This window comes from Chelmon rostratus, chromosome 5 (assembly GCF_017976325.1).
Source record: "Chelmon rostratus isolate fCheRos1 chromosome 5, fCheRos1.pri, whole genome shotgun sequence".
Classification (NCBI taxonomy): Eukaryota; Metazoa; Chordata; class Actinopteri; order Chaetodontiformes; family Chaetodontidae; genus Chelmon; species Chelmon rostratus.
In genome coordinates, this window is record NC_055662.1 from 5,831,216 (window position 1) to 5,851,558 (window position 20,343).

General features: G+C 45.1%; 1 protein-coding gene across 1 annotated transcript in view; it reads left to right on the forward strand.

The window, feature by feature from the left end:
- Positions 1–20,343, forward strand: part of cux2b (cut-like homeobox 2b) — an 80,094-nt gene that overhangs the window by 28,256 nt on the left and 31,495 nt on the right. The window contains exons 2-3 of the mRNA XM_041937965.1: positions 5,194–5,304; positions 7,236–7,283. Of these exons, the coding sequence (XP_041793899.1) occupies positions 5,194–5,304; positions 7,236–7,283 (159 nt within the window). The remainder of the gene's footprint in view (positions 1–5,193; positions 5,305–7,235; positions 7,284–20,343) is intronic.

Genomic DNA, 20,343 nt, shown 5'->3' on the forward strand with positions numbered 1-20,343 from the left:
GCAACTGACCTTTTCTGAATCACAGTGGGGCAGACTCCACCCACCTGGCACTCGCAGCAAGTTAAAACAAACTGTCGGAATTATATGCAGACAGTATTTGACGTGGTCAGGTGTGACGCGGTCTAACAGCAGTGTGCTGGTGGTGTGAATCGGAGCAGTAAAAGTGAAGGAGCAGCAGTCGGCGGTAAACAGATGGAGGGAGATGCCAGGTGATCGCAGCCCCACACTGCTTCCCTGTCAGAGGCCGCGTGCTCGGCTCACGTTCATGGCGCTGGGTCGCGGAGGTCAGAGGCTCCACCCGCCCGGCTACCTCGGCCTGGACGGTCCAACACACACACAAACACACACTGTCTGTCTATTCTGCCCTTAACTGATATTCAGCCCAAGAAGGCCAGATAAGAGTTCATGTTGGATCTTTCATATGGACAGGCGCCAATGTGTGCTCTTCCCCGCACCAAAGCACACCCCCACCCCAATGGCTTGGGGGATTGCCAGTAATAATGTTGAGGCCAGACTAGACTGCAGTGATTGAAGCCATTGATTGTGGTGATTTGATTTATTGATCAGCCGCCCCCCCTCAAATGTGGCGTCTGAGATGCAGGGCTAATCTGAGGCAGCTATGGACAATCTTGTGCCTCACAGACAATGGGAGGCGACAAGGAATGTACGAAAGGAAACTACACTTATCTTAATCACACGCTGGTCCCCGCTCTGCCTTGCTGCAGCCCCCGTCTGCGGATGTCAGCGCACATGTGTCTCTGCACACGCGTGTGCGCTCTTCTGTGCGAGACCTTGCGTGCCAGTGTGTGTGTGTGTGTGTGTTTTTTTGCATCGGTGTGCGTATGCAGTGGGGGTTGTGAGGCAGTACAGTCACCAGGCAGAACAGAGTGGATCTATAAATTGATGGAATTCAAAGCCTCCAGCATCGATTACCATTATAACAAACAGCAGCACACAGAATGTCTGATTATTTTTAGACAAAGATTCTGTGCTCTCAGCAGCAATTCTGCTGATGCTGTCACACTTTCAGACATCTGCCTATGATTGCAATTAGATGGGATACAAAAAGAAAAATAATACCCCATCTGCATTTTCCCCTCTCTCCTCCTCCTCCCTATTTTTTCCTCTTTAATTTGTGCTGTCCAAGCCCAGTGCACACAATAGTGATTTTGACTCAGTCTACCTCATTGCAGCACCTAGGTAGTTTTTTTTTCCCAGTTGTCAACATTTTCCACCATGGGTTGTCTTTGTGAAAGGCCAGAAAATAGCTTACCGCTACAGATGTAATCAAGACAAGCTAGGTTTAATGAATCAATGTCACATCTGCTCCGACACAATACATAAATGAGCCCCGCATTTTACCTAAAACATTTGCACTTGCAAAGATTGTTACAGCGCCTCTCTCTGCCCTGATTTTCGTCAGGAGCATTGTCTTTGCTGGATGTGATTATTAGACTTTCTACCCTCTGTTTGCCTGCAATAGGCATAACTTGCTTCCCATCATTTAAATGAAACACAACATACTTGACAACCAGCTTATGTCATAATCCTCAGTTCTTTGTCTTTTTACAGATTTGTTGCCACTGCTGGTCTCCATTTTTCTTGCCTGGTTTATCCCTCACCCCATAGAGTCTGAAGGGACCACTCCCTGCAGTCTTTGCTGCAACACACTTGCATAAACCTGAGACATGTTAATGCAGTATGTATGGCTGCCTGTCAGAGCATGTGAGGGCTCCACTAGAGATGCTGATAGGGTCCATCGTTGGTCAGTGCCAGAAGGGCAGAGCCTGCATTTGTAATCTAAAGGACATGCAAGTTGTGGTTTCACAGCTTTTCCTCCCTGGTGTTCAGCAGTTCATTGAGCGTCAAGTGCATTTACTGACTGCCAATAGGATGCAGGTCTATGCTCTTAAAGCCAATAAACGACTTGTTTCATGCTCTTTGTTTTTGAGTCAGAAGCCACCAAGATTGCTTTCCCCTCGCAGAATGTCTTGAGCACGCCAGGACTGGTTCCATGATGAAAATCCCTCTTTCCTGTCTCTCCAGTCCCAATGACAGCTCCGCCCTCCCCAGGGGAAACTCATCAATTATAGCTGGATGTTTGACTGGCAGAGGCTTAATGACAGGAGCTCTGTATTGACCTGACTGCCACACACTGAAAATTTGGTCCCAGTCGTCTTTTTTAAAACCTGTCAAATGATTACCGACAAGCTCCTCTTTGCATGGCGAGTTGAACTCTCCTTTTGTCCGTTTTAAGTGTTCAAGTCATCAGAAACATCTACATGTTCATGCAAATTATTTCATGGAGGATTCAGCTCAACATAATAGAGGGAGATAAGTGAATTTTATCAGAGATCTCAAAGGTGCCCTGGTTGTAGGTTGAAATGGATCACATCTGATTAGGAGACAGAGGAAAAATCTTCTTTAGTGTCTTTTGTCTCCTGAGATAGCATTTCCAAACACTACATTGTGGAGTTCCTCCCATCATCAATCTGAGCAAGACAACCAAAGTAGCAAACAGTCTGTTCTGCTTCACTTCTTTCCAGAAAGACAGACAGTGGGTTTCATTTGATGGGCTGTTGCCCAGGCTCCCCTCCCTCGTAATGGTCCAGAAACTGTGGGGGTGCTTTCAAAATAACCATGCCATTATGATAGCACTGTTTGGCTTGCATACAGCATGAGTCCTCACCATTCCCATCAGCTGAGCTGCAATAAAAAGTGAACCCAGCTCTATGCCGAGGCCACTGAAGCACTGGCGGACTTAGAATCACCACACTGTTATATCTTAAGTACTTATAAAATCCACTCAAAGTCACTTCTAGAGGAATTTTCTCTTGGCAAGATTAGCCGGTCTGGGGCCATTTGAATCTAGTGGAGGTTGGCCAGCTTCTGAAAGCCCACTCTCTAATCTCCAGGAAGGCTCATCCCATATGGACTGTAAGGACTAACAGGAATTTATAAAGTCCCGTCGCCTTATCCTGTACAGCCATGGCCTTTTTCAGTGACAGGACGATTCACCAGGAATGGCACATTTCCCCACTAACCAAACATATCCTAAACATTTGAGTACTTTGGTACAAAGTGTAGATTGTTGTGATTTTTCAAGGAGAGGAGCTGAGGTGGTAACCACATCTATAAGATATGTCGTCTGTCTTTGTTATGTTTTGTCTTTGTAACACTGTAGTTTATTTAGAATCACTTGCACATACAGCGTCCTTGTTACGTACATACTCACGACTGCACCAAATGTGTATCAATCCATGGCTGAAAATAGTTCCCAAATGCGCTAGTTATGTCTTCTTGAGTAACGTCTCCTAAAAACTGTTGTGTCCAGCTGTTTTAGGAAATTATTGAGCCTTTTTTTAAAAAACAGACAAGATATGGAAGTGAGAAAGTACTGAGAGACTGACTAAGACAAAGATTGGTTTGGTATTTTCATTTAATATGTTGACAAAAATATAAGCTAATGCCTGCCTTATCCTTTAAATTCACTCCTTAATATTTCCCTGTGACCTCTAGGGTGTGTGGGTGGGCACGAAAGGTTAACCACTGTTTGTATCTCCCAAGACTCGATGCTGATTTGTTTTAACCGTGACCAACCTTTACCAACGAGTCTGATGACCAGTGACATCATCCTGCAGATGGGGGTGCCACGTCAGAAAACACTCATGTGCCGTTTTACTTATTGTGTCACTTAGAGGACTTTCTCTGAACTTTATTAATCCATAGTCGCCAGTAGAAATGTATTACCTGGCCAACAGAGTTCAAAGTGTCACAGTTAAATGTCCACAAGTGACGGTGTCACAGCAGACCTTTACTGCCAAGGGAGTATAAGCCAGGTGCCTTGTTATAGGTGTAGTGTTATAGTGCAGCATCCCAGCTTATTGCATCACGTCTCACCTCAGACTGTACATTCAGTTCTACTTTGGCCACTTTCTGACTCGTCAATCCAGCGACTTGAACCAGCAGCCCTTCAATTAACGGCCCACTTCTCTGACCGACAGGCTGCCACCATCCCACGAGGCCGCCACTGTTGAAGTTTCACCCTTCCACTTTCTCTCTTTTTTTTTTCTTTGTGTGATGATTTATTAAATTGCCTTTAAGTAAGACTGCAGATTAATTAAAACACAGTCAATTTAATTTCCCGGCGTCATATATAAATTCACACTGGTAATTGAATCCCCTACTCCACTTTTATATTGTAACCTAGCAGTTACAAGAGAAGATCCTCATCAATTACTGAGAATCACAGTCAAAATGAAGAGGAGGTGAATGTACAGTTGTCTGCTCCAGCGCTGCTCGGCACAGGAGAGTCGAGTTTGAATCTGTTTTTCTTTTTTTTCTCTGTTTGCTGAAAGAGCCGGGAATTGGATGACTGATCGATAGTATCGGATTTGCGGATGGCATGTGGTGCAGCTGAGTCCAGCATGAATGCAAGGTTCTGATGAAGGGCCTGCTACACAGACAGCTTTGAATAGTGGATCAGACGCGTTGCCGGGGTGGAGCTCTCATTTCGTATAACACAGACATGTAAAGAACCAATGTGCAGAGACATTAATGGAATAGCGATCAGGCCTGTTGTTGTAGCAAAAGGGTAATTTGATTAAAGCTATGGAGGCTGCTGTCATGTATTGAAAATCTGTGTGGATCAATATAAAGATTGGTGCAGGCGATGGGAGAGAGATTGAAAAGAGGCTGAAAATAGATCTGACCTGTGGTAATTACGACAGCAAGCGAGGCATTTGTATGTTTGAATCAGGTCTTGGCCGGGCTTAAAAAAAACAGCCTTTCATTTCAGGAAGAAGCTCCATTTGTTTGCTAGGGTGTTTGTCAGGTTATTGGGTCTCTACACGTGACTCACCCCCCTCTCTCTCCCCTCCCTCTCGCCCCACTCCCTCACTGACGCTCTATAGCCGTTGCAAGCGTATTGATTATTTCAAATACTGATTATCTAAAAGGCCTTCTGCTACTGTAGGCATTGGATTTATTTTGGCTTAATTATTTATGGGCCAGGGCTAGCTGTAAGTATTACTGCTGTGAGATCATGAAGGATTACATTGTTAATATTCAGCAGTGTATTTTTATTTATGTACACTCTAAGCTTTACTGGATGAGCGTTGGCAGGCTCCCTAAAGTGCCGTCTCTCTCCACTCGCTTCCTCTCACCGTTTCTCTCGCTTTTGTGTGTTTGTAGAGGGAGCTAAACTCTGTGGCGTCTGAGCTGGCCGGTCGACAAGAGGAGAGCGAACATTCCCACAAGCACCTGGTAGAGCTGAGCAGGGAGTTCAAGAGAAATGTCCCTGAGGTGAGTCTACCCCCCCTCCCCGACCCTGCACACACATCCTCACGTCACCAGGTACTGACGGTATGTGCCTCTCCTGCCTTTGCACAGGGGGGGTTATTTCTTTCTTTTGTAAAATCTTCATTCATATATATTAATGGTGCACAACACTTGTGAGAAGTCAGGGTTCGCCCCCCCCCCCCCCCCCCCCCCCCCCTCCTCTTCCAGTCGCTCAGTTAATATTTAAATGCTGAGGCCTTGCAGTAACGTTAGCCTCTGGCTGAGTGTGATGAGAGGCCAGGGGGCTCATTTACAAAAGGTAAGCACAACTTTGCTGCTTACTTTCGACTGCAAAGCCGAGCAGCAGTTTATGAAAAACTTATCTCCGTGTCAGAACTGGCAGCTGATATTGACTTTCTCCAAATTTCTGTGATGTAAGAGGAACAGGTGTCTCTCCGAACCCGCAAGGAACAGGACTCTGACTAAACACAATCTGATGAATGTTAAAAAGGATGAGCCCCCCCTCCACACACACACACACACTCACACACGCCAGACCTCAACCATGACTATTGCAAACACACTTTTTGTGCTGCTTTTTATTAAGGACAAATGCACAGTAGAAAACGAGTGCAAACAGACGAGATGTGGACATGTTTACGATTTAAAGGATAGGTTAGATTTTTGTTTTTCAGTCTGTGGTATACCAATGCTCACAAGCACATGTGCATTAAAAGTGTTCTTGGTGCCTTTTGCCTATATTGATGATGAAAAGATCCCTTTTTTTAAGCCATTCCAATAAAAGAGATTAGGCGCAATATCCACAGTCCTCATTCTTTGCCAGAATGCGTTCGAAAGTTCAGCCCAAGCTAATGTGAGGCTTCAGCAGTCTGACTTAGCCAGATGAAGTGGACGTCTTCCAGAATCAGCCTTTTTAGTACAAAATTCCCTCTATGTGCCGCTTTCCCTCTGAAAAGTACACATTCAAACGCTTCTACTTAAAGCAATATCCTTTTGTTACTCCACCTCCCTGAGCAGGAATCAACACTGAAGTTTATACTGAATTTAAATCAGAATCTCTTATTAGCAACATCATTGCTTCTGTCACCCAAGTTAACATCTTATGCACCTGACAACAGCAACTGATCCTTTAATATGCTAACTTTTTTATTGTTAATATTCTAGCAGTGATAATATTTGACATACACTTCTATTTTTAATACCGCATTGGGAATTTTATTTCATGTTTGCCGTCTGTGCATCACTGTTGTTTTTCTTTTCCGTCTGCCTGGCGTTTAGGTTGCTCCAAGACCTCATTCCACCTTACTTTTGTAAGGCAAAATGGCAATTAAGGTGGATTCGGCTGAATACATGAAAAGCTAAATCTATGAATGATACAGATATGATTTTGTCCTTTTTTATCATCTTCTTTGAAATGATCATCCATTGACATCTAAGCTGAAGTCAAAGAGAATATTTTTATATTTTATAAATGAGCCCTCAGGCTATTTGCTGTGGCTATGCTGCCTGCCTATCTCAGCCCGAGTATGTAGTGTAGTGCTGTAATCTTGTCAGTATAATACAGGCGTTTAAGACAGGATCAGGCTGTCACCACTGGCAGCACAATCCCCTTACCTGAGGCTGTGGGAGCTCGCACAAGTCTGCATCTCTGAGCTCCAACGCGAGCTACTGGAAAGCCCCTCTTTTCAAACATGCCCACTCAAACCCTTTTGGTTTAACCACTAATACCCACACCCCATAACAACATACCTCACTCACACGCACGGTGTAAGAGGAGCTATGGAAAGAAGAATCCATTAACATTAAAGATTTTCAGCCCTCTTTGCTGCGGAGCCGTTTGTGCCTTCGCAGGGCCGATCTGATTCCTGAACAGGTGGAGCATCTGCACGCTAGAAAATGCTGAGGCTGAGTTTACTTTTCTTGTCTGTGCGCAGGAAGTCCGGGAGATGGTGGCACCTGTTCTCAAGAGTTTCCAGGCCCAGGTGAGTCACGTGTCTTTGCGCTTTACAGATACATGAAACCTTTACAGATTCAGCAGAATAAAACATAGAACGCCTGGAAACGGCTAAGTAGTTGTAGCATGGATCTTTATTGATGATTTCCTAAGCCTTTTCTGCTCCACATTATGATTTACTGAAACAAGAGACGCTCCGGCTGGATATTGGGTATGCATTGAGCAGTGCGGATGACTGTGCCTGTGGAATGAACGAGTTGATAGATAGCGAGGAATCCATGGCACACTTTTCGTCTTACTGCTCATCTGGTGCTTATTGACTGATGCCTTTTCTGTCAAAGTGAAGTAGCATCTATCTGCCATTAGATGATCAGATATCTGGCTTCTCATATTTTCTTGGCTGAGACAAGCCCTCATTTCCTGTTGTGATGGTGCATTCGCCGTGCCCCCTCTGACGTCGCCATATTGAAAAAGTCATCTGATACCTACCAAGACTCTGCTCCAGCCATTAAACCAAGGTCATAAATCACATTTGTGAGCTGCGTTATGGTCCGCAAAGCAGAGGCTTATGGAAATGATACCACAAATATGTTTTCAGTCTCGCCCTCCCCTCTAAACTCCCGCTCAGCGCTAACCTGAAAGCCCTATCATTGGTAAACATGAGAACACTCAGCATGGATTGTTCAGTTCTCTTGGAAGTGATTATTGGCAGATTCTTTTTAATGCTTTATAATTGACTATGCCCAAGCATCCGTGTTCCCCGGCAGTAGCTATCGCGTTCTTCAACGCTACACTCGGCTATACTCTGTGGTTGATTTGTGCGCTAATTCAATTACTCTACTGTAAAGACGCACAAATATCAGAAGCACCCTTCCATAGCTTTATTGTGCAAACAGGAACCCACAGGATTAATTTAAGCACCATTGATGTCAGGCAACTGGGAGTCTGGAGATGTTTCACAGTAGATAAAATAGATGGCTGATAATGAGTGATGATTTTTTTTTCTTGTTCGCTGCAGGCCTCTCTGGGTACCTCTTGGTCTCTCTTGTGTAACTTCCACGGCTTATGTTCTGCACATTGATAAGTAAGCCAGCTTGCGGTGGAAAAAAAAAAGAAGAAGAAAAAAAAAAAGAGCCCGGCTATTTTTTTTGATCTCGAGGTGCAGCGAGCAACTCGGCACACCATAATAATATAATCCTCTGGTGTTTTCTGATACACTTTGACCTTATTGGTAATGTCAAACAGCTTGCGGAGGCTTGTGAACTTTACCCAGCGGTAGTCTTCACGACCTCAGTGTAAGCTGTGGGACCTCGACCTGCTGCTGCAGGGGGAGAATGCGAGGAGAAGGTGGAGTTGGATGTGCTTGTTTGGCTGTGTGGTTTGGGATAGACTAAAGCTCCCCTGCAGCTGCACCGTACAGGTGGTGAACGATAGAAAAGTCCTGGCGTGCGTGTGTTTTTGTGAGGATGCACGTATGTGAGAAAAAACTGGGTCCTTGCTTCCACCGACGCCACCACCAACCCCCCCCGTCCTCCTCCTCCTCCTCCTAGTTCGGAGGCCCAGAGGAGTGCCTCGTGGTATTTGGACCCTCATCATGCCACTTCTAAAGGAGAAGTCGGCTCCTTTGAAGTGTTTGCGACATGACAGGTTCTCTTTCTTTTCTTTTTCATTTCAATGTTCCCCACCCACTTTCTCTCTCTTCTCCCGTCCAATCTCGCCTTCTAATTATCGCTAACCAGGCGACTGATTAGAAACACGCTGCCGACCTAGTTTTTTCCGAGGAGCTGGAGGAGGAGAAAGGGTTAATCCCAGAGCTGGTGGCTGTCATTGGTCGCTTCCCTCCTTCTTCTCCTCTTTTTCGTTCTGCTCTCCTCTTTCTTTCCCTGGAAGTTTGCTAATGAGGTCCCGTCAGAGCTGAGGAGAGGTGTTAATTTGGCCTTGTGAAGTAGGAAGGAGATTAAGGACAGTGAGGAGCTGAGTTTACGGCTTAAAATACACCGCTGTCCTTATTAATCCACAGGGCCCTGGGAGACCGGCGTTTTTGGTTTTATAATGAACACTGTCTTATAATGAAGGTAATTTTAATAAAAATTTACGGCGAAGCATAGGAGATGGTACAAGTCTCCGTGGTCTCAGGCACACCTTTGGGGCTGAGGGATATGACAGTTATTTCTCAAATAACCGACCGCTGGAGAGACGGGCCCGTCGGACCACGCCGTTCACACAACTTTCACACACAAGATCTCGCTGGCGTCTGAACGTAAAGAAAGCAGTCTTCACCAAGTCTCGCCAAGACTATGCGGGCTTCTCAATGCAATTTGCACCTCCCTCTCACTTTAGAGTGTAAACTCCCCTCAGGATAACCCCTTGTGAGGCAGAAAACAGTGACGACTTTCTTGTATGTTTGTAGCCTTTTTTTTCCTTCCCTCTTTTTTCTTGGGCAGAGGCAGATTCCTCCTCACATCCGGCCTGTACCAATCTGAATATCAGGCCCAAATTAAGCAGCCATTCTATTTTTCTCCTCTCCTCTTGATGTCGTTCGGTGCTCTCGGAGAAAGAAAACAGCAGTATGGGTCCCTAATTACTGAAACTTGCTTTACAATGATAATCCGTGGAGTAATTTAGCGTGCACAATGAGAGTTGTGGTGCTTGCGCAGATGGAGATTCTGATAAATAGTTTGTAACGTGTAATTAGCAGCTCTGCCGGTTACATACCATTAACCCCTCAAGCTCAGGAATCATTATTGGCCCTCATTATCAAGCAGCAAGGTACGATCGAGCTGACTAGACATCAAAAACATCAAACAGCTATTAAAGCGCTGCAAACTGGGGGCCGGTGGACACCTGTTTATGAGTCTAACTGTGCCATTTCTTCCCCTGAGGTTGGGAAGTGATGATGTGGGGGAAGACAATGTTTATATGTATGTTGTTGTTGTTGCCTGTTTTCTGTGAGACCACAGGAGGTATTTTGGCTACACAGCAGCTTTTCAACCCCGTGAAACTGAGTCAAGAGATCTCAAAATGGCTGCTGCTTCTCATCCATACGACCGACTTGTCGTGCTCGGGAAACGTCGAAAGAAGCCAATTGTAAAAACACATTTTGCGAGCGTGTGCTATTACGATTCATGCGTCTCCCTGCTGTACGGAGCTGATCGTGTCATCGCTTTGTTTGTCAGACAGTGTGTTGTAGGACGACTAATAACAACAAGGGACGATGAACGGCAAAAGTCACGGCGGTTGTTTTGGATGGTAATATCCATTTACCTGTCCTCTATCGGAAACATCTGCTGCTGTGTTTTCAACCAGTCGTGTAAAGCACCTTGAAAGATGATTTGAGCGGAGTCTAGGAGGGCGAGAGCAGAGCGTGTCAGTGTTTTCAGAGACCTTGCCCTCAGTGCCTCGCCCTGAGCTCGCCCGCCATGCAGCGAGGTAGACAAACACCGTCTTTGATCATCCATCGAGAGACGACCAGTTCTTCCTCCTTTTGATTAATTCCTGAAGGAAATGATAATTTCTCTTGAATGTATGAATATGTTATGAATAGTGGAATGAATCAAAGAGTAAAGGATGATAATTAATTACAGCGCTATGATAAAAGGCTGTGGGTGTTATGACGCAAGCTTCCTCCGTGTCATTATGAGAGGCTCCGTAATTACCTTTCTGCACGAGCCAGCGCTCCTGGCGGTGCTGGCGGTGAGAGTGCCGCTCACTGAGTGAGTCTAACGGTCATAAAGCTTTTCCCTGCCTAATTGTCTGAGGGGCTCTATGGCACTTTCATAGATGAGGGACTGCGCCGTTAGGAAAAATGCTCGGCGACGCTACAGCTTTTCCAGCTCAATGAAGACAGATCTTCATCATGGGCTAAACCTCGCGGTTATTAGGTACAGATTGCTTGAATGGATGGCTAGCTTGGGAAGGTGGGGTTGGAAACAAGTGAGCAGCAGATTGGTACAGTGTGATGCGAACGCAGCTTCCAGACTGCATACAGTTTTAAAATCAAGTTAGCGTTGATTTCTATGTATATTGTACACTATAGGCCCATATTTCTGTGCCAATAAACCAGATCCCTGCCTTACAGTTACAGCGCCTCTGAATATTCCCTTTGTGTTATTATTCATTATGTAAGGGGCATTTACGACACCCTCCTACTCCTCTCACTCACTCCCACTCTCCCATCCTCCCCTGCCTCCCCCCTGGCTATGACCAGACTGCTCCATACTGGGCTGACGAGGTATCTCTAATGCCTGTCTCCTGCTCGGCTGTCTCAGGCTCATTGAGCAGCAGGCCAGGCCCAGAATCTCCAGGCCATTACCTATTCACAGCACGTCCAGGCCTCCAGCCTATTGTGGGGAACATAATGGGCTCCAGGGCCATGTAAACCACTGGCTCTCTGCTCCTGGTTTATCACTTGTGTCCTCTTCATACTAAGGAGAGGGAAGGAAAGTGGGAGGCTGGAAGGTAGGAAGAGGAGAGAGAGGCAGAGGATGTGTCTGTGTCTGTGTGGGGGGGAGGGGGGCAGGGGGGCGTGGGAGTGTAATTGGACATTAGATAATACCTTCCTTGAGTCTTTTACGTCGTCTGCTTCTCCAGAGGGTGAATGTCCTCGCCTGTTCTCCACATCGGTGCAGAAAAGCTGCTTTGACCCAAACTTAATGCACTTCTGTTCACTTGTTCATTAAAGCTAACTTTTATTGATTACGACTCGTCAAACACGAATGAGCTTAAATGTTGATATTGGATCAAATATTGTATGGCCGTCCATCTTACCCCCAAAGTCCATATATTGACAACTAGGCCAGTCAAAGACATTTTTAAGCTTATTTTGAAGTCAGCTCTTCTTTTAGAGTGGCACACTCATTTAATTTCACAGATCCAGTTTACGTCAGACGTTCAACAGAGCGTTTACAATTAGCTCCTTTTTGATATTCAATCAGTTGTTTCACTGTTTATTGACCCCGTCTGTTCTAAACCCTTTTAAAATGAGCCGCTGTAACGTTTGCTGAACAGTGGCCTCTGTGGCCACAAGTGACAATTACAGAGTGACGGTAAACGCTAACATGTAACGTGGACCGAGCACCCAGTGAGTGTTGTGATTGCCAATTAATTCAATGCAAGAGTGTGTGTGAACAGATGCAAATTTGGTCCAGGCAGAGCAAACTGAGAGAAGGATGCATCCGCAGGTGTTAAGAATGAGGCAAAAATTTGGATTTTGATGACTCAAACACATAAATGACATAAAGAGAGAGTGATTTTTTTAGACGCTGCCAAACAGTTCATGGTGCTAATGCTGGTTAGCTGTATAGCCTGAATAGTCAGAACATTGCCCGTTTGCAGCAAATCAACTACAGACTACAAAAACACTCCAGTGGCCAGATTTTTCCAATAAGGCAAAAATTGGCTTTGGGTTCAGTCTGAAAACACCTTAACAGAGACGAGCCAGAGAGTCTGAAAACATAAGCTCACACTCGCGACCAAGAGCTGCTGGTCGTAGCGAATAAAGCTGCAGCAGTAAAAGCCTTCATTGTGTTGAGGCCGCGTTCTACTTGTTATCAATCCGGCTTTTTACATGAGAGGAAGAATGGGCTGTTGTGTTTTCAAAGTTACGTACAGCAGCAATGCAACAGCAACTCTTGACTAACTATAAAAGTGAACACATTCTTCTTCCCCAACACAAATGTATAACTCAAGTATTCCTGCAAAATGCCATCAGTCTGTTTCTCAGAAGTTCAGACAGTCACTTTAAAAATGAAATACCATCAATTCAGTAAATGACTCCATAAAAAAAAAAGCAGTGGTTGGGTGGCAGTATTTCACCAGTGGTATGCCACATTTCAGCTCCAGATTGGGCCTTTTGAAGAAGTTTAATATATCTGACTGCCCTTGTTTGTTTCCTGCGTGGTGACTGATTGTTGTGATTCTGGCGGGTGTTTTTATGCTGAGACGCCTCAACCTTTCCATCAGCCTTCCCAGTGTCAGTCTTATCCCTCCTCTGCTGTGCTGCGATCTGATGGTGTGTGTGTGTTGGCGTGTTTGTTTTCCTGTCCTGACTGATGCCCTGTCGGAGCGTCCCAGTTGGGTGTATTCATCATTACGGATGCGTGTTTAGAGCCAGGGATGCACACCAGGTAAAGAAGGGGGGGGGGAGTGGAGGGGGTGTTATAAATAGGCACTTGGCTCTCTAGCCATGTGGAATTGATGAGTTTCAGCACATTCTGCTCTGCAGTGCCAGGTTTAATTTCTGCCGTCCTGACAGCACAAACCTCAGAGCCCGGAGACGCCACGCCTGACTGCCGCTGCTGTGCAAATGTTAGCCATGTTTGAGGATGGACGCACGCATATAGCTGGCTGCAGCGCACCTATTGGGCATCTGACTGGGTGTACATCCGCTCCTCTAAACCCCTGTCGCCTTAAGAGACAGGCGACCACGTTCCCCTCCTGACCCCTCACCAAACAGACACTCACCAGCAGCAGCCAGTAACTAATCTCTGATGCAGTTTTCGGCCTAGCTCGCTTCAGCCCAACACGGTCAACTACTTGTTATGAGACAGGTGAGAGCCTCCCACCCCTCCTCTGCTCCCTCCAGGCACCCTAAGCCAGAAAGAGCGGCAGCACTAGCAGTAGCAGTAGCACCGTCTCTGAGGATCTCTGACTCCTGGCTCACTCTCAGCTGCTGGCAAGAGCACAGTCAAATTAGCCAATAAAAATGTGTGAAATCGGTGGCTCAGCGCCGGCGAGGACATGCCAGGAGAAATAAACATCAGCGCTCGCACAACCAGGAAAAGCTCATGCGAGGAGGAAAAGGCGGAACGGGAAAGCTGCTCCGCCAATTCTACGGCGCGATTCTCTGATTTCAGGCGCAGAATCGGAGCCGCACAGACAGTCGGAGAGCAAAGTTGTTTTCTCTGCTCCACTGAACACCGAGACCCAGCCTCAGATCAAGCCGGTGGCAGCACAAGTCAAAAGAACATGAGCTTCTGTCAGAGGATACACAGCCCACATGTGTTGGAGTGATTTAATTCCCTCTGTTCATCTGCGGTGTGCTCCCCCCCGCTGAAAGCCTGGGAATACCAGTCTTCATTTCACATGATGCTTGGCTGTGAAGTTTAATTTCAGCTAAATCTAAACACGCTAATTAAATATCATAACTTTCTGAAGAAGGCTCTTGTAAAGGCACCTGAAATTTTAATTTAGACTTCAAAAGAGCGAAGACTTTAAAGCAAATCTATTGTTTTTCATTTAGACTTGCAATTTTCTTTTCTCTGCAGTGCTGCAGTACGTAGTTATGATTGATCTGGTAATTAAAATATGCAGAGAGGGAAAAATATTAACTGCTCCTTTTTTCACTTTTTTGTTTTAGAAAACAGCCGACACATTTTCCTTCTCTTTCCAGCACAGATAATTAAATTTTGCACATTGATGTTCTTTACACAGCATTCATCGGCCTCATTATTTTTCCATTTTCATCTTTCTGGTGAGAGATCGATAGATTGATAAAATGATGGAGCCTATCTTAAATAATGCAAGCAGCGAAAAGTTACACTTACTTTGCTGCTGGCTAAGTGTTTGAACTTTTATTCTTCTTTCAAATTGTATTTAATATCCCATGAAGGTAGATCTTGCAGTATTACATGCTAGCGTAAATCATTTATTCCCATTTTTGCTGTCCCTCTGCAAAAAAAAGAAAAGAAAAGAAAAGTAGCTTCTCTCTGCTCTTAGTGGGCCTATGGTATATGGGATGATGCTTGTCAAGGCTAATATCCTAAATGATAAAGAAACTGGCAATTCAAAGAAAGACAGCGTAAAGTAGGCCAATTACTACCTAGGGAACATTTTGCTAGAAGAGATAGCAGCTCCAAATGTCACATGCACGAACATTAGGACCGATTGTTTATAATATGACCTGACAGTTTGGGTCTCTCTAATATGGGATTAACTACAATACTAATTAACATGTGGCTCTATTAAAACAAGCAGCTGCAAGTGAAGTAACTCTCTTACCAGGGAGGGGAGCAACTCTTCTAATGCATACCCCGTATTAAAGTGTTGCTCCTCCACCACAAATCAAATCTGTTTTTACACTTTAAAGAGATCTGCTTGTTTTATTCTTGTTTTACACTGGAAATACGACATCTTAAATCACACCCTTAAATATCTGAGCCCACAGATCAGAGCGTTCTTTGCCTTTGTCACAAACAGATATATGTTTTACAGTCCCACTGCAGGGCTCTCTGCTTCATCCGAGACATAAAGTGGCCGCGGTGGCCTGAGGAGAGTGTTAAACACATCCTCAATTAAAGCAAAGTAACTTTGCATCTCCTCGTGATTTCTCCTGCAGTCCCTCTAATTGGGTCTCGGTGGATTTGGCGGGAGCGCTCCAGCTCTTCTTGTGGAGTGAATGGGGCTGAGGGGACGGCCAAAAGGGAAAAAGCTGCTGGTCACCAGGCCCTGGATGCTAGCAGCTGGCAGGAAGGGGCAAGAGTCAGCCGCAGCCAAACGGGAGCGCAGGTGGACCCGACCATGCTTCGGTCCTCACAGAGGGCCGCTGTTATTCAGTGTACAGGAGACATCGCGGTCCAGCAGCTTCTGGCTGAAGTGAACATGCAGGATTTTTTTTGTGCTTTTATTTTATTCTCCACTACATTTCAGAGGGAAATATTATACTTATTACTCCACTACTTTTATTTGAGAGCAGTTACATTTCATATTGAGATTTTAAACACTTTACTTACAATAAGCTTATAAGAGGCAATTAATTGTTAAACGTTAAATCAGTGGTTTCCAAGCTATTTGGCTTATAACAAATGACTAAAAAAAGGCTACTTGGGGCTCCATGTCACAGATACCTATGAGTCGTTGGCATTTCCAGAGTGACTTGCCCTCAGATAAATGGCTATTCAGAGGTGAAATTAGCCATTATTTCACAACAAAAGCAAAGATTATAGAAAAGTCCTAAAAAATTGATGTACACTTGTCTTCGTTTCTGCCCCGTTAATCATCTCACGGCGTCTCAAATGAATCTAGTGACCGCTTGGAGTGGGCCGACTATCAAGCTGTAAATAAAACAGTTGAAACTAGCTCCACCTCAACCACCCACAACAGAAAACTGCTACTTACACATTCACGCATCAGCATTAGCGATTTAATATGTGTAATATATAGTAATATGTCACCCATAGTGGCATTTTTTTTCTGCATAACCAGTATTTTTACTTTGATACTTTGAAGATGTTAATTGTATCAGTGCCAATTAAAATATAAATAAATGCAACGTAGGCTGTCTGAAACTGTAAATATTTCTTTCATGGTTTTCTTTAAAATGGCAAACCTTCAAGGTCTCTTTTGGCCGTGTGTGCGTGTGCGTGTGCGCGTGCGTCAGCATGTGTGCTCGTGTGTTTGTGGGCGCGTGTCTTCTCCTGGCGAGACATGTGAAGGACAGCCGAAGGTGCGGTGAGATCCAGTGATGGGCTTGTTTTATTACATCTCATATTGAGACCAATCTCTGTCCATTCACCTGAAGGACAGCCAGCGATTCCCTAACTAAATTAGCCAGCCGCTGTGGTGTGAGAGGGCCTCCACAGGCTCACAGAACCGCGCTCTGACACACACACACACACACATACACACACACACACACACACACAATCACAGAGGCAGGTACAGGCAGTCACGCAATAATGTGAATTTTTTTTCTCCCCCTCCTCTCTCATGCCAGAACTCACACTTACATGCATAATCGCATGTCCCGTCCCTCACTTTCCCTCTCACACACACACTCACACTCACGGCGGCTGAAGGCAATGGATGTGGGGTAATTGCAGTCATTGTGGCAGGTTCCGTGTTTGTGCCCCTGTCAGCGAGGCCTGCAGACCTCCTCCACGTGGGATCATGTGACAGGTCTCAGCGCTGTAGCCTACCTGGCTACACTTCACAGTGCAACTACCCTTGATGTAGCAAATGCATGTTTTAGCCTAGAACGCTCTGTGGCTGGGAGGGTGACCGTTCTCTGCTCGCTCTCTCTTCCCTAATGAAATGTCTTTTGTACAGTGTGTTTTTTTGATTTTTTTTTTTTTTTTTGTTCACTCACGGCGGATGTTCTAATGAGGCAGAGCCTGAAATAGCAGTGGGGCTAGCACTGCAGAACTATGACATCCCATGTGAGAACTTGCCCAAATCACAGTGGCTGCAGCCGTGCGTCAGGTTTCTTTATTTATAACCCGTATGGAATTGTCCTACACTCTGAGCATATGGAGGGTTATGTAACGCTCAGCATCCAATAGATAACCACTAAAGTCAGGTCCTATATATAAAGCTTGCTGAAGAGTTGTTTCTGAGGCTGCTTAAGATTGATTTAGCACTCCTGCATGTCTGCTTCACAATGATGTAAGAAAAAGAATGGTTTTTGTACAGCAAAAGAAATATTTAAAGAGCCAGTTCATGCAAACGACAAAAAACATACTTCTCACTTATCTCTAGTGGTATCTAACCATGCCCACCATTGATCTGGTTTTATTTACCCAGGTTTTGATGTATACCTCTGAGAGTTCTGCCTCCACCTTAGTACGGTGGGAGTGAAGGAATTTTGCCAATGGTGCTCACAGCAGTGACAACATATACCTTTTTAAATAAACGGCATGTCTGTCCAGAAACAGTCTGCCCGTTACTCAAGACCTCACAGTCAGCATGTGTTATTGTATGCACGTTCTACTGGAAAAAAAAGCCCTATGATGAAAACTGTTGATAATGTGTTCTGTGGATCAGTGGCTCCCAACCCAGGATCCGGATCCCTGCAAGGGGCTGCAAGAGAAGTCTTAGAGGTTGAGAGATGCTGTCTAATGTAGGACAAGAAAAACTGACTTTTCTGATATTTGCTTCTTTCTTTTGAAATGCTGTATAGTTTTACCTCTCAGGGCCTCTGAAAGTTATTCAAATGAAACAGGCTTAAAAGGGAAAGTCACTCTTTGATTAAACTGCTCACAGCTCATAGACATGCACCGTGTTACAAAAGTTTGCAAGCAGACATTGCTTTTTATTCAGAGTTCATGAGCCAAAAAAGTTTGGAACCACCGCACAACCACAGAATTTTGATATATAATCAGTGTATACTTGTTCAATACTGCACCACTGACAGGTAATCTCAAAACCTGGTCAAAATAAAACCAAAATGCAGTACTACATACCATGAAAGGTGTCCAAATTTATTTAGTTATTTCTTTGAACTGAAATAGTGACAAAAACATTTTGAATGCTTGTTAATTGTATCAGTAGTTGCTAGGATATGGGTTTGAAAACAGCATCAGCTCTTGCTGTTATAGGGATCTCATCTGATTAGCCTTCATTCACTCAAACTGAAATGCCACCTCGCGCCTGTCACATTGTGTATGAGTGATCAGGCAGGAAAGCTGGTCATTACAATCATGACATCAAATGCCTGGCAGCAGAGGTCAATCAGCGTACATTAACCAAACAGAGCTCATTTGTTTTACAGCTTTTAGTGGCGTGTTGGCACCAGCGTACATGAGCTTTAGGCTGGCATCCAGCGGGCATGGAGGACCTCCCAGCAGAGCGGGAGCAAGATGGGCCTTGGCCAGCCCTCTAACAGCAGAATATGAAGGAGACAGAGAGTGGGGTGTTAATGTGTCCCCTTACCCCCCAGTGTTCAACCACTCAGCTGATTTATGCAGCTGAAATGAACTCCTTTACCCTGGGCATTCATAAATACCTAAAAGGTTTTAAAATGACGGTCAGGCCACTGCCAGAAAGACGCTGGGCACGGTTTTTGGTGGAAAATAATTTGGGGGAAATCCTTGCGCTCCCGTCCAGTCTCTTCTTTCCTCTTTTTTTTTTTTTGGCCACCACACTTTTTAATCTTTGGGCGTTGACATGTCGTCGCACTGATGCATTAGTGTGTGAGATGGTGTACAGACAAATGCATGCACACCCAGTCCAAAGATCAGTCTTAACCTTCACCTGGTCCTAATTATAGCAGATGAAAGCACATTTCAGTGGCACTCTGGTGATCTGTCATCGACAGGCCCTCTCCAGTCTGGCTGGGAGTGATATCTCTCTGTAAAATATGTATGACATCAAAAAGCCTTAAAGGTTATTACAAATTAATAATGACTAGTGGGCCGAGAGCAGTAAAAAATAGCCTTCCCTTGGTGTCGTGTTTAAATGTTTAATTTAACATGCTCCAGTATAAATGTGGACTGCCTCCCAGCAATATGTGCAGGGCCCTGAGGCCTCTCCAGACTGTCGGTGGTCTGGAACATGCGAACCCAGACCACCAGGCTCACGTGTATTAAGATCGACGTTCAGATTAGACGGATTCATGCAGACATGAATGATCATCCGTCTGGAGCCGTCAACTGTTATCTTGAAAAGGCGCTCTTCTGTCTGTGCGTCTCCAACAGCATACAGAATTATAAAAACACTAAAGGAAGCAGTTTTACTCGGATCAAGCGCAAATTCTCTGTAGACTCTGAGACATAGAAAAGCTCTTTCTGAGTGTTTCTCAGAAGCAAGTCGAATCATTGGCCCTGAACCCCCCTCACAGTAATGTCTGAAGACACTGTACAAAATTGCCTTATTTATGCCTGTAATGTAAGCTGTCTGTTCTGGTGTCGCTCATTCTCTGTGGAAGCGACGACGGTGGCAGCCGAGTCTGGAGTGAATTTGCCGGGCGACTACCTGGGAAACATCAACAGTCATTAATTATGTAAAAGTCTTCTCACAGTGGGAGCAGGGAGAGCTGCATACGACTGCAGCGCCTGCTCCTATTAGACTCAATGTACTCTACAATGAGCCCCCACTGCCTGGGGGCGTGGAGGGATTATCAGCCTACCGCCACGACCCCCCGTAGAAAGACACACGCGCTGTACAGTGCGCACACACATGCAAGCACCAAATGTGACGTTCTATTAAGTTCTGCACCAGTGTATGCTTGTGTTTGGCTGAGGAGGAGAATAACAGGAATCTCGGCACTGTCTCTCTTCCCTAGTCACCCCATCATTCACTTCTCTCCCTCGCAAGGTCCCGTTAGGTCTTTTTTCACTCTCGCCAACAATTGTCTGCTTTCCGGCTTTCTCACT